Source organism: Amblyomma mixtum, chromosome 3 (genome assembly GCF_055824585.1).
Source record: "Amblyomma mixtum isolate Tamu chromosome 3, ASM5582458v1, whole genome shotgun sequence".
Taxonomy (NCBI): Eukaryota; Metazoa; Arthropoda; class Arachnida; order Ixodida; family Ixodidae; genus Amblyomma; species Amblyomma mixtum.
In genome coordinates, this window is record NC_143014.1 from 39,033,426 (window position 1) to 39,047,197 (window position 13,772).

The following is a 13,772-nucleotide window of genomic DNA, read 5'->3' on the forward strand; positions in this document are numbered from 1 at the left end:
CTATTTCGGGTCGGATGCGAGAATTCCTGTTTACCACTTGTGGATTGCAGGTGTATAATTCAGTGAGACATCTTCGCTCAGCCGCTAAGCGGCATTGGGCGCTGGCATATATGAGACGTAATTAAGCTGTGTGGCCGTATCTTGATTTTGGTCCATTCAACTTTGTAGACTCTAAGCAGAAATGAGTTATAAGGGAGTAAACTGACCTCTAGCGTTACTACCTTTTATAAAAGAGTGTGCGCTAGAAGACAGACTACCTCCTTTTTATTCCCATATAGGCGTATTCGTGCTTGGAGTGTACGTGTCGCGTATTCTTGCTTGCTCGATTTAATCATGTATCTGCCTTATTATTTGTGCTGCGGTGGCTCTACAGAGCATAAGTCTGCTGGTATTTGTGGTTGCTTTTGGGCAGGCATACTTCTGTTATGAATATTATTTGTGGAATATCTAATGAAACGTTTGGAAATTTGTTGCAATACGCCGACGGTCATCATGTACAGGATAAATTCCACACAAGTCCGGTGCGAAGATGGAAGGGATGTGCCTGGGTCATGCGACAATCTGTTAAGCGGTCGTGCATGGGACATCCAAAGGGTGATTTTTATTCTTCCCAGCAATATCTAATCGTCTGTCCCAAATGCGAGATACGTCTGGGGCATAGTCATTTTTCACTATGGCGGGATTCAAACTGGCGTCTACAACGTCCAATGCGCGGCCCTGATCCATTGCACCACAGCACCGATGCAAGGTGTTAATAGGCACGGATCAGACTTAAAGTACCTGCTTTCTACCGCTGTACGGTGCCACCGCGCTGAACGGCTGAACGGAGACGTTCCTATGTAGCGCTTGTTTGCATCGCTTGCTCGTCGATGTCGGCTAACTAAATTGTATCATGTGCTGTTCCTCTTCTCGTTTCAGGGCTTGAGTGAAAGGCGAAAGACGAGCGCCCCTAAAAGCTCCAGCTTTTATCGCCTCAGTCGTCTTCGCAGCTCAATTAAATCCAAAGGTGAGAAAGGCTCCAAGGAATGCGCATATGCCGCTTTAAAGGAATGAAACAACCTAAACGTGTCATGGTTGGAGACTTGAAGCGAATACGGTTGGCACTAAAACTTTGAACATGGTTGACAATGGACCTTTCAAAGCAGCGAACAAGTTTGCTGGCAAGAGAACCGAATGCGAAGCAGGAGAAAAGGACTGGCAGCTAGATCGAGAAGCTACACTAGTTGTCATTTGGCCGCTACCTGTTGAACAGGAAATGAAGTAGAGGTGCTGTATGACGGGGCGGAGGCAGCGGGCGAGAGGGACACAATTAACTGCGGCAGCTGCCCCAGCGGTTCTTAGTGCCGCGGACGCCGCCAGGTGCGAAAGCGGTCGTTCGAGCGCAAATTATTGTCTTGTTTTAGAGTTGCTGTTAAGGGCGTACGTATTGCATACAATGTAGTGAAACATTACAAGGCTATCCATTCGTCTTAGTAGCCACGGCCGCTTTCTGCAGGCGTTGTCCTACCGTAAACAGCTACAGCAGAAACGAAAGCGCACAGATGTTTTGTTGTGATTGCCGTAATCAGCTATTTTGTTGTCGTCACACTTCACTGTGACATGCATTAAATGCCTAGAAATCACATCTGTGCATTACTTTCCTTATGCGGGCACTGATGCGGCCTATCAGTAGCATTGGGAGGATTCTGGATGGCACGCAAAGGAAGCAGCAGTAACAAGACGTGGGATGAGAAAATAGACTAACACTATGTATCATCTCTGTTCACGGTACGAGATAGCCATAATGCTTCGCACACAGAACCTGGCAACGCCACTAAGGATGCCGAACTTGCCAATGCTTTCGCGTCAGCGTCCCGACCTTCAGCGTATTCAGGCTCGGAATTTGAGTGCTGCGCTGGGGATGTTGTGCGCGCAGAGCGAGACAAGTCGTGCCCGTCGCCAAAGCAGTCGCCGGACGGCCGGCGCGGAGCCTCGGGGACGTCGGCGGGGACATCGGCGGTGGCCGGCGGCGGCGGCGGCGCCGGAGCGTCCGCTCGCGAGCCGTGCACGAGCCACGAGGCCCACGAGCCGCGCCAGGTGCACAGCGAGGGCGAGACGCTGTCCGACGACGACGCGCCGCCGGCCGCCATGGCTGCGCGGCTGCGCAAGATCTCCTTCCGCAAACTCAAGGTGTGGCGCTGACCCGGCGACGCGCGTGCATTTCGAGCCGCGGGCTGAGCGCCGCCAGCCCCGCCTCCACCACATGGGTGTTCAACGGCCTTCATCTCCTCGGGTGCGCGGCCTCTCGGCCGGACAATCTAGTCCCCGACGAAGCGCGCCGGCTGCCGGGCCGGCCGCCAGTGCTTGGTGCTCCTCCGGCCACCGCGGCCCAGCGCGCGCACACTAGTCATGGGGCGCCCCGCGCCCCGTTGTTGGCTGCCTCTGGTCACATGCGCGTGCCACTTGTTGCTAGAGAGCCGCGAGCCTATCTATATGAATATATATATTAAGGATGACCGTATGTACATATACATATTCTATATTTACACGACGCATTCTATCGCGCCTCTCCGTTGTTGACTGGGCGCACGCGCGGCCCGAGCCGCGTGCGCTGCCCACCGCGCGACCGGGGGTCGGCGAGTGTAGGAGAACAAAAGTATGCGGCGCGCCGCCGCCCTCGGCCTCTCCTCACTCGAGGGGCCTCTCCTTGTCAGACCAAGAGAGTATTTTTTTTCCTCCACCGCGATCCGAAGAGCCCCGGCTCCGCGGTCCTCTGTGTCCCTATGTCCGTGTGCGCGCGTGACCGTATCTAATAAGCTGCCCAAGTTGTTCCCATCCAGACATTATCAGGTGTGTTGTTGCACCGATTGTTAACTTAATTGTATCATACACTGCGCTTGTCTTGTCCTCTTCCCTATAAATATATACATATATATATATATAAATTTCTTGACGTAGCGAGCTTCTTGGGGACTTGCCCTTCGGTTTGCCAAGACCCATCGCCACAGTGACAGTAACCCTGTACTTGGAACGGTCCGTGCCGAGCCAGTTGGCTACGGTGCAGTCACTTGTTCATCGTTTTGTTTGTTTCGCAGGCTTCTGTGTGCAGTGCTGTTCGGGCTCGGAAAGCCGGTGTACAAGCGGTCTCCGCTTGTGATCGCGTGCTCTATGTCTCGGGTGTTGGAAAGAGGAAAGGGAGAGGGTGTTAGGGCCGCCCGCGGCGATGCGTCGCCCTCTGTCGGCGGCCGCCGCGGACGGAGCGGAGAAAGAGACTGGGAATATCGCGTCTTCAGTTGCGCAACTTGCAGTACCTCGACCTGTCAAGGCATCCTGTAGCTCAGTGTTTTCGACGAAGGCCTGACTGAATAACAAGTCTTTCAGAGCGTGTTTATCCTCGTCACGTGTGGTCGCCGTTGCTGTCACCCTCCTCGGAGCATTTGTAGCTCCCTGCTCCTCCTCCTGAACCTGTCTGGTCGGTGTACGCCGCGCTAGGCTTTCTCACTGTACATAGTTTGCCGCTGCCGTGTGCCGCAACGTTCCGCGTGGCCTCCTGCTGGAAACCCACAAGCCTCACGCGTAACCATCTCTCGAAGACAAAAAAAAGAATTAAAAAAATCCGGCAGGATATGTTGTGTCAGGCGAACAAACGCGTGTCTGTCGGTCAGTGCACGCTGGAAGGAAGCACTGTTCTGTCATCCGTTATTCATTCATGACACGCATAAAGGTCCCCCGTACGGGCGCATTACACGGGTCTGGTTCCAGCATGTTAAGAAAGGAAATGCGCAAGCTATAAAACGCAAGCGATGCGGAACGACACGAGAATAGAATGCTAAATATAGTTGGCGAATAAATAAATAATGGATACGTGAATGCAGGTGGAACTGTGCTGATTACGTTATATTTTTGATAGCGCCTGAGAATGATTACATTCAGGTCAGTCTGACGAGCTTGGAACTCAGTGGCACTTGGAGCGCTTGATTATATTGTAGTTATTGGTGGACAGCCTAGCCTGCACAAATCATGGTACCAGAAGATGCATGGGGACCAAGCACGCTACGATGAAGATCGCTTCACGCGACATGCGCGAAAGAAGGCTCAGAACTGTTTTCGGTTGCGTCTAACTACGTACACTGAAATAGGTCATTCACAGTGAAAGCATGTGGTGAGGAACGCGTTGGAAAATGTTCTCACAAAGTCGAGAAACACCATGATTTTGAAAGGCAACCGTACAGACTTTTTTAAACCGTGTATTAATAAGGCTAACGGAGGGACGTGAACAGTCCCTTCTACCAGAGTCCTGATATTTTACACTGGCCTTCTAGTCTCTACTGGTCGCTCATAATTACTGTTCAGGAGCTATTTGTGTGCCCTCCACAGTTTGCATACATAATAATGTGCTTAGGTCCACAGATCCTCGTTGATGGGCGTCCGTGAAATTGCAAGATGGGTTTTAGCTACTGGCCACTCGTGTGATACTGGACCAGACTGGGAAAAAACATGAACTAGGCATTGGTCCATGCTTTATTATGCTGTTTATTATGTTAGCCCTTTTTAAGTCAGGAAGAGATGAATATGGTTTAGCAGAAAAAAAAAGACGTCGGTCCGAGTAATGGCAGGCGTGAATACGGCGGTACAGAGGATGAACAGGAAGTAGATAGGACACTGCACGTGTGAAGAACGCGGTTCAGGTTGATTTATTTTCATATCGTTTCTCTTTTCTTGCAGAGTAATCGCGCCATTCATGTCATACGATTAAGTCCTACAGTGCGCATAATCATCAGCAACTTATGCATAAAAATAATGAAATATAGTAGTAGTAGTAAAAGACTTTTAATCAACCATAATTTACAGGCCGAGCATTTCGACCGCCTGGGCGACCAGAAGCCGCTGTTCTTCTTCCCCTTCAGCGCCAAGCCAGTCGAGCCAGGTGGTGATGGATAGAGAGGGTGGGGGGAAGGAACCCGACTGCTGAGCAGCCGGGCAATAGAATAGGCAATGGGCCAGGTCCGCATAGATACAGGGGCAGTTGGGACAGGAAGGGTCCGATCGATAGCGATAGAGGAAGAGGCGGGACGGGGTGATAACTGCATTCATCTGAATGTGCCGAAGAAGGCGAGACTCCGGCACCGTGAGTGATGGATGAGGGGGAGGGTAAAGGCGTTTGTCGAGGCGGAGCTCGAGGTAGACCTCTTTTATGGTGCGGCGAAGGGTGAGTCTCCCACCGTCCTCCGAGGGCTTGGGCCAGGGGATCAACGGTGCCCGGAAAAGTGTGTCGCGGGCGAGCTGATGGGCCAGCTCATTGCCGTCAATCCCTGAATGCCCAGGGACCCAGCGGAGGAAAACGATGGAAGGCTGCAGTGCGGAGACCGCTCGTTCGACCTCCTGTTGGAGAGAAGGGGTCAGGGTGCGTTTCTGTATGTGGTGTATAGCGGCTTGTGAGTCCGAATAGACTGTGTACTCTTGGAGAGAGGGAAGGAGGGAAAATGACTGGAGGGCATGCGCAATGGCGAGGACCTCGAGGGACAATGCGTCTGGAGGGTGTAGATACGGCCCGCTGGTGTGGGTTTCAGGAGCAGGGAGGTGTGGATGGTACAGGGCGTAGCCGCAGGAACCTCGAGGAGCCACGAAGGAGGCATCCGTGTAAGCTACACCCTGGGTATCAAAGAGAGGGGAATGGTGCTGTGCGGCCGCATGACGACGTCCGGCGTGCAGGACGGGAGACATGTTGGTCGGGAGGGGAAGGATACGAAGATTGGGGGCGGGGGTGGGAATAGGAGAGGTAAACGGGGAGATTGGAATGGGCGAGATACCCGCTTGAGTCAATAACCACTGACCCTGACGGGTAAGGGAAAGCCGGGCAAGCTGCGAGTCACGATGGAGACTGAGAAGAGAACGAAGAGGATGGAAGAGGCCTGTGGCAAAGAGCTTAGTGGTAGAGGTAGTGATAGGAAGGTTGAGAGCTGCCTTGTAGAGGCCCACAAGAGCAGTCTCGAGAGCGTTAAGTTGAGTCTGAGTGAAGGAAGCGTAGGGTGCAAAGTACAAGACCTTGTTGAGGGCCAGCGCGTGGTCAACTCGGCACGCGTGAGCCTCGTGGAGACCTGAGCGTCGAGTGACCACGCGCCGCAGGAGGTGAGTTACAGAGTGGCAGGTGGTGACAGCGCGGTGAAGGGATTGCACATTCTTAGCCGCATGCAAAGGGAAGCCAAGAACTTTGCACTGTGTGACGACAGGAATGGGAGAGCCAGAAAGGTGGAGAGAGACGAAGTGGTTGTGTGAGCGCTGGTAGGAGGAATGGCTGAGAAGGAGAAGCTCGGATTTCTCAGGAGCAGGAGAGAGGCCAGCGGTGGTGAGAAAGGAGTCGATGAGATCTAGGCCACGTTGCAGGGTGTCCTGTACGTGACCGGGAGAGCCAGATGAACACCAAAGAGTGATGTCATCGGCGTAAAATATATGATGCAGGTCGGGAATTTCAGCTAGCTGGGAGGCGAGAGGGGCCATAGCAAGATTGAAAAGGGTAGGAGAGAGAACCGCACCTTGAGGAGTGCCTCGGGTGAGGTTGTGGGGGTCGGACAGATAGGTGTCGACTCGAAAGCGAGCGACACGTTTAGAGAGGAATGAGCGGATATAACAGTACATGCGGGAGCCACAGTCTAGGGAGGCGAGTTGGGAAAGGATGTGGTCGTGGCAAACACCGTCGAAGGCTTTGCGAACATCGACGGTCACAAGTGCGTGAATTTGAGTGGGGGTAGGTGACAGAAACGTGTGCTGGAGAACCAGAAACATGTCCTGTGCACAGACGTGGCGTCGGAAGCCGATGAGAGAATGAGGGAAGAACTCCCTCGTCTCGAGAAAATTAGAGAGGCGAGTCAGGGCCATTCGCTCAAGGGTCTTACCAACACATGATGTCAGGGAGATTGGGCGGAGGTTAGAGAGAGAGGGAGGCTTGCCCGGCTTTGGAATCATAGAAATGAGGGAGGAGGTCCAGGAGCTGGGCAGGCAGCCGCTGTCCCATGCATCATTGTAGGTTTTAAGGAGGAATTCTTTGGCGCAGTCAGGAAGGTTGCGAAGTGTGGTGTATGTAATGGCATCCTCACCGGGAGCCGAGCGTGTAGCATTAGCAGCCAGAGCCGATTCGAGCTCCCGGAGAGTGAAGGATTGGTCCAGATCGGGGTTAGGTCCACCGCAGTACACCGGGTAGGAGGGTGCCAGAGGGGGCGGGAGATAGAGAGAGGCGAGCTGATCAAAAACATCGGAGGGAGTTCCTTGAGTGAGGGCTTTAGCTAGAGTGGGAGCAAGGGCAGGCTTAGTGCCAAGGAGGGATTTGAAGAGAGACCATGTGGATCGCGAGTGCAATGCAGAGTCAAGACGGTCACAAAGAGCACTCCAACGAGAGTGCTCGAGGGAGGCGCCTTGTTAAACTACATGGAAATGTTCCTCAAGGACATAGCAAATAAGAATATAATAAACTAACGGAGGTTTCGTGTACGCGTTCAAAACGCTTCCTTCAACTGAGAACAAGAAAAGTTTAATTGCTTGAAAGCTGTTCTTTGAAATAGCCCCTATCTAACGCTCTGAAAATTCGCACTGCTGCCAGCCTTGTCCTATTTGACGGAGTTCTTCGCTAAACCCATGTGGTGATGATGGCATGATTGGAAAACTCGCCAGGATTAAAAGCGCGAACTAGCCTCAGGAACATTGATATGAACTAAGTGAGCTTACTGCATGGGGCCGGTGCGACGAGGCTGGTCAAAAGAAGCCACTCTGATAGCAAACGTTAAACGAAGGCAGTGCTAATTATAAATGGATGATAAACGAACATATCCCTAAGCGATGGCCCACCACAGTTCCTTTATGTCCTACTATGCCAAAGCAATACTTGTTTGAAAGTTGGCAACATAGCTGAGCTTTGTAGATACCAGTGCTATTCGCTTTAATTTTCTTTTCCCGGTGAAGGGAAGGGGGGGGGGGGGGGGGGGGGGCGGAGATTCGTTTGCTGTCATGAATCTTTTATTATTATTATTATTATTTTTTGCAATCACAGGCTTGAGTAGCAAGCTTAGTTTGGAGACGATCTCTCTTCGGTGTAGAGATGCGCTTTCAGATCAGACCTAGGGATTCCGCCTCATTTTTATTTCTCGTGTTTAGTAAAATGAAAGCGTACGAAATGATAAAAAAAAGCGTTATCGACCGTCAGAAACAGCAAAAAATTAAGTGAAGCGTGGTACAACAGTTTTATGACACCAGAATACCGTAGAAATTCCACGCGGGAAATCAAAGGCTCAAAGGGAACTTGTACCATGGACCAGTGCCTAAAGAAACTTGTTGAGCGTCTGAGTACTGTGTATTTGGCGGTACTTTCGCTTAGTACCGGAGCATTGCATTATGTTTATAAGTGCGACTACGTGAAACACAGAGTATTATTGTTCTTCGAGAGTCTAGTCGAGCGCTACGTACTAAAACGACGCGTTTCCTATAGGTCACCGATAGAAAAGGGTGCACGATTGCGATCTAGATGCACAGCAAAGTGGGGAATCTGAGAAGTAGCAAAGGCAGGCATTTTGTCATCCCAATTATTTATACTTTTTTTTCAATTTTTCTGGGCGCAAGACGCCTTTAGCCTGATATAGTACTAAACCGAGCACTGTGATGTACAAATGTATCGGGAAGGATTAGCTGCGCCTCAGTAGCTGATGCATTCCACAACCCTTAAAAATGCTTTCTTTTTTTTCTCTCTCTCTATCTCTCTCTCTGTCTCTCAAACGGGCATTTCCCCCCTGTATCGGAAGCCGCTTCACGATAAAAATCCAAAAATCCGCACAGTGCATTAGTGGCGGTCAAAGTGCATCACCCATGAGCTTAGAGCGCAGCACTGCGCGTTAGTCTGGTTTGTCCTCGTGCACCCCGCAAAAAGCATCATCTTAGCTTGTTCGCATTCGTTCAGTGATCACCTCATCCACGACGCTAGCGTAGCAGCCACATCTAGCGCAGGAACCTTTAAACTTCGAGCGCTAAGCACACACCAGTGGTGTTGGTGGTGGCAAGTGGAACTCAATAAGTGCTCACTTCACGGCTGTATTCGGAATGTTTCGCCAATCTGGCCAAAACAGCGTGGTTTGGATGTTTGTTACGTCTATCCATTGGCAAGGTCACAAAGGCTGTAGTGTCGTCCGCGTTGTTCTCTCTGGCCATGGATGTCTCAAGCCAAAATTCGTCAGGATTTAGCAAGGTCTCCTCCTGAGACACGGGGCCGCCCTGTGGGTTTCTGCTCCAGTCGGATACAACTTAAGTCTGCACTGACGCTCCGCCCGCATTCAGCCTCCGCGTACAGAATTCCTCCACGACGAAGAAGTAGTCCATCGTTAAAACTTTTCTCTTTACCTAAACAAGAAGCTAACCACAAGAAAAAATTATAAGCTCTAGAATTTTGATACCTGGCTTGTTTAATGCAGTCAGATATTAAAAAGCTGATTTAATTCACTGTTTCGATTGGCTAGTAGAGTAATACAGGACGCCACGGGTCTAGGCCCAGTGGTACCAACTGCTGCTTTTTATGTTCTAAGTTGCTTCCTACTATAGTACAGTCAGCCCTCCCCAGCTTCTGTATACCCGTCCGAGTTGACCGCACCCTTCACTGCATCGGTGGCGGATCGCCACTCGTAGCAGATTTTGTTGACATTGAAACCACGTGATGGTGCTAATTGCTGTTCGGAATTGTATGAAGCCAATGGTCCGTAGTCGGTCGGAAGCGCCCAAACAGTCGTTCTTCTTTTTTTCCTTTTTCAAAGGAGTTGGATAAAGGACCGAAAACACAACCTGCGACATTGCCTGTTCCGTCACAACTAGGCACCCAGTTTTGTCTTCCTACGCACAAAGCGCATGGTAGACGGACAAAAGTACAGTCTGGGCCACACTAGATGCTCCGTGACACCCAGTTTTGTAGGGCACGCTTCAAAACTTTTGTCACCACTCGCCCTTTTCTGGCATCCTTTAGCATTTAGTCATGGTTTAAATGCCAAAGGTGGTGTTCCTTAAAGAACGGCGCTCCTCCAAAAGATTAGGCTGATTAAATTTAGCCAGTAACGGCGACACTGCTAAAGAGTTTCTGTATTCCATCCAAAATGCATCCTATATTAATGTTTTTCTGGCGCCAAAAGCTGGCCCATGAGTCGGTGGGCAACAGTGGGCGCCACAATTCAATGTATTCAATGACAACTTTAGTGTGTTTTTGCCTTAGTGACAGGAATGCATGCACAACTGCGATTGATATTAGAGTGGAGGTGCTGGTTGTAGGATCGTGGTTTCCTCTGTGTTTCGCTGGTTGTCGTTTTTCTTCGCTGGCCTGTGTTGCACCCTCCTGGTTTCAAATTTTTGAAATCAGTCGCAAGTGCGCTCCTTCTGTGAACTCAGTCAGTGCAGCCGCCTGGTATAAATTCCAAGAAATTTGCGAAACCATGCTCATTAAAAAAAAAATTATTCGACATTGTAGTTTACCTTCGCAGTTTCCGGGTGAGAAAGCTCATTATGGCTATATATGCTATATATCACAGTAACCGACAACTGTCAGCATGCGCCGCTCAGCAGACCTCAGTGGCAATAGTCTACATCCTTCGTTCGTAACCTGAGTACTCTGTTTCTCTAACACTACGCCATTTATGGTACGCATAAAATCAGGAACAGATTTAAACGTATACTCTCGCAAACTCTCATCCTGAATCCAGAGAACTTTTGCAAGTGTTCCAGCGGTCTATTTGCAAAAAAAAGGGCGTTTTCGGCCGCCATTTAAATGCATGTTACTCTCAATAAATAATAATGAGCTCAAAAATCGCAGTAAGCAGGAGCCAAAACTAAAGGCAACGAATTCATTCTGCTTCGTTTACTTTTTTTTACGTTGGGCCACTGAATTACATCATACTGACCCGACAGACTTTGTTGTCGTCATTTATCGCCGATCGTATATGACTTCCAGGAATGCATGGTACCGACCAATTAAAACGTTATAACATTCCGCCTGGCTCGTTATGAATTCCATACTTACCTCGCCATGGCATGCCTTGTTCACCTGCTGGGAAGCATTCCTTTTCTTATTTTCTTTCCCTTGCTTTGTCGTACAGTGATGACGGTGGTCTTTTTTCATTTTTATACCTCATTCCTGCCAGTATTTGCGATCTTTTAAAGTTTAGCAGTATCTTTTTTTTTTATGGCTTGCTTTGGCGGTGTCTCTCTGGGTTCTCTGCTTTCTCATTCATTCGGCGTGTCGCTGTTCCTACCTGCTGGCACCCCGGGCGACACGGAGGAGGTTTCTCGGTGAGTCACGTCGCGAAGGCAACCTCTGTGAGGTCTGGTGGGCTTGTAGTCGAGCTAAACATATTGCCATCTTCATCTCAGGGTTAATCAGACCCCAGCACTCCGCACCGCAACACGGACGGAACAGAGTTGTGTGCTCAGAACACTTCAGCATATAATTGCCCCTTCCTGCGATCACGCCGTGATAAGGGAGCGAAAAACGCGATGTCCTTTCAGATCAACGAGTCGATTTATCGCCGCGCTTGAGAGGTCACATACATCACTTACAATTCCTTTCACGCCACATCTTGATTTAGCTTCGTTTTGAACGTTGAATTATTGATAAATAACGCACTGATACTGCGAAGTCGATTGCTTTCCGGGCAGCGCCGGGGCTGTTTCTTAAAACTTCCCAAGGGGGTATATCGCTCTGGTGATGATTAGCTCCGTTGCTGCAGTTGCACGTATACAGGCACCCCGGAAATTTCTTAATATCAATTTTTAATACCTTAACGGCATACGCTACAAAGTATTTACATTCTGGGCAGCTTGCCGCTCCCTCATATACTTTCCGCAAAAGTTACTAAGGATTCTTTTGCTTCTCTCCAGTTTGATTCTCTCCATTTATCTTTCGTTTACACAACGCTAACTGCTGCCAGGACGAATATAGTCGAAACTGCTCCCGTAGTCACGGAATGAATGGGTGTCGTGGTGTCGTGGAGGTATTCTAATTCTGCGCATGTTACGCGGACTATACTTAGGAGCTCGCGGTTTTGGAAGCTTTCACTCTGGCGCTCTGGTTGGCACATTCGAGGTGCGCGGAGCAACAGGACAGAATGCGGCGTTTTGCCAGGTTTCGAGACACGCATGTCAGACAGCTAGGGGCCTCGGCGGCACGCGGTAGCGGCGTCTTCTGAGCCGGTTGTAAGCGGCACCATCCAAGCTCCTTATCCCCTCACCACGTCTCCCCCTTTGCATCTGGCAGTTCATTCCTGAACCCCGGCCCGCCTTGGGTCGACGTCATCAGGCTCTGTACTCTGCAAGTGGTGGTGTCAGTGTTTGTGTCGACCGGCTCCCAAACAACGCGGGGCCGGCACTTGGTTGTGTCGCGCGGAGGCGTTGGCGGCGACAGCGGGTTACAGTGTCTGTGTGTGTTTCCTGGGCGGTGGCCCGAAGATGTGTTTATCAGTGCTAATACACTCTCGTGTGTCACTTCCACTTTCCGCGACAAGCTGTGCACGTACGCACGCGCGCGCGCATACACACAAACACACAAACACACACACAAACACACACACACAAACAAACACACACAAACAAACACACACACACACACACACACACGCGCGCGCGCACACACACGCACACGCGCACACACACACACACACACAGGAAGACAAGCCGTGACCATTGTTTTTCGATGTCTCTCTGTCCTTCTTGCACTGCGTTCAACAAGCTGTCGTGTGGTCGTTGGTTTGCGTTGCCTATTCTACTGCACGGAATTGTAAATTCTGTACTGTACATAAATGTTTACGCCACTGGTATGAGAAAATAAAGTGTATATATAACGTATCTGGACTGTTGCTTCCACTGCTTACCGGAGAGAAGTACTGGAAATGTTTAACCAAGCGAGGATATTCGTTGACTGACCACCCTGCACTGACGGTGAGGCGAACATGGACAACGAAAGGTAAGGGAACGGAGAACTGCGTACCGAAAAAAAAAAAGAAAAGCAGACGCATTAGTGATGCGAGCATTGAAACTTGACAGCCATATGTCTAATTAGCATGCACAGCTTCATCTGTCTGACAGAGAGGAACGGTCTTTGAACCGTTCGTTTGTGGCAGTGAATTCGCGCCTGTCAAGAGGGCAATGTTTCTAGTTACACTCATCCGACAACGCTGACAGCTAACCTGGATGCGCGAAAAAGAAAAAAAAAGCCCAGTTAGTGGGTTGTCTTTTCACTCGTATATATTTGTGTCTGGTTGCACTGTGCGTGGCTTGCATCCGGTGCTGTCAAGGCTACAGGTAAGGGACTAAACAATGCATTCGTTCTCGCTGTTTTACTGTCTCGGCGAACTTTTTGGTGGACAATTCTGACTGTTGACCAGACTATACGACTTAATAAATCCCCATTCTCTCAAGATCTTTCAATCGCTCACAGTAGCTTACACCGGTTAGCCTACTTTGTGCACTTGTTGCGTGGGCCCAAGCTAGCAACTTGCAAAAGGACCAGATGCTTTTGTCACCCGCTTTTGTAAACATGGTCCAAAGTAAATAAGTTGAACTGAATTGGAAAAAGAAACAGGATTCGTTCTGAATATTTCTACCTTAATGCTGGTACAGCTTTTTACCACAGGGTTTTCCACTTTTTCCTTCTTTCAGTAGGGACCATGGGCGTCCTGAAGGGAAGGCGGTTGCCCCCCCCCCCCCCCTGGAATTACGAATATTATTTATACACTAGTAGAAAACAAGTACACAGCTTGATTAGCATGCTTAGGTGATATTAA

At 50.0% G+C, this 13,772-nt stretch overlaps 1 protein-coding gene across 1 annotated transcript in view; it reads left to right on the top strand.

Annotated features, from left to right (window-relative positions):
• Nucleotides 1-5,422, top strand: part of LOC149349731 (uncharacterized) — a 555,241-nt gene extending 549,819 nt beyond the window's left edge. The window contains exons 48-49 of the mRNA XM_089578770.1: nt 919-1,006; nt 1,916-5,422. Of these exons, the coding sequence (XP_089434896.1) occupies nt 919-1,006; nt 1,916-2,181 (354 nt within the window). The 3' untranslated portion in view covers nt 2,182-5,422. The remainder of the gene's footprint in view (nt 1-918; nt 1,007-1,915) is intronic.
• Nucleotides 5,423-13,772: the final 8,350 nt, after the last annotated feature.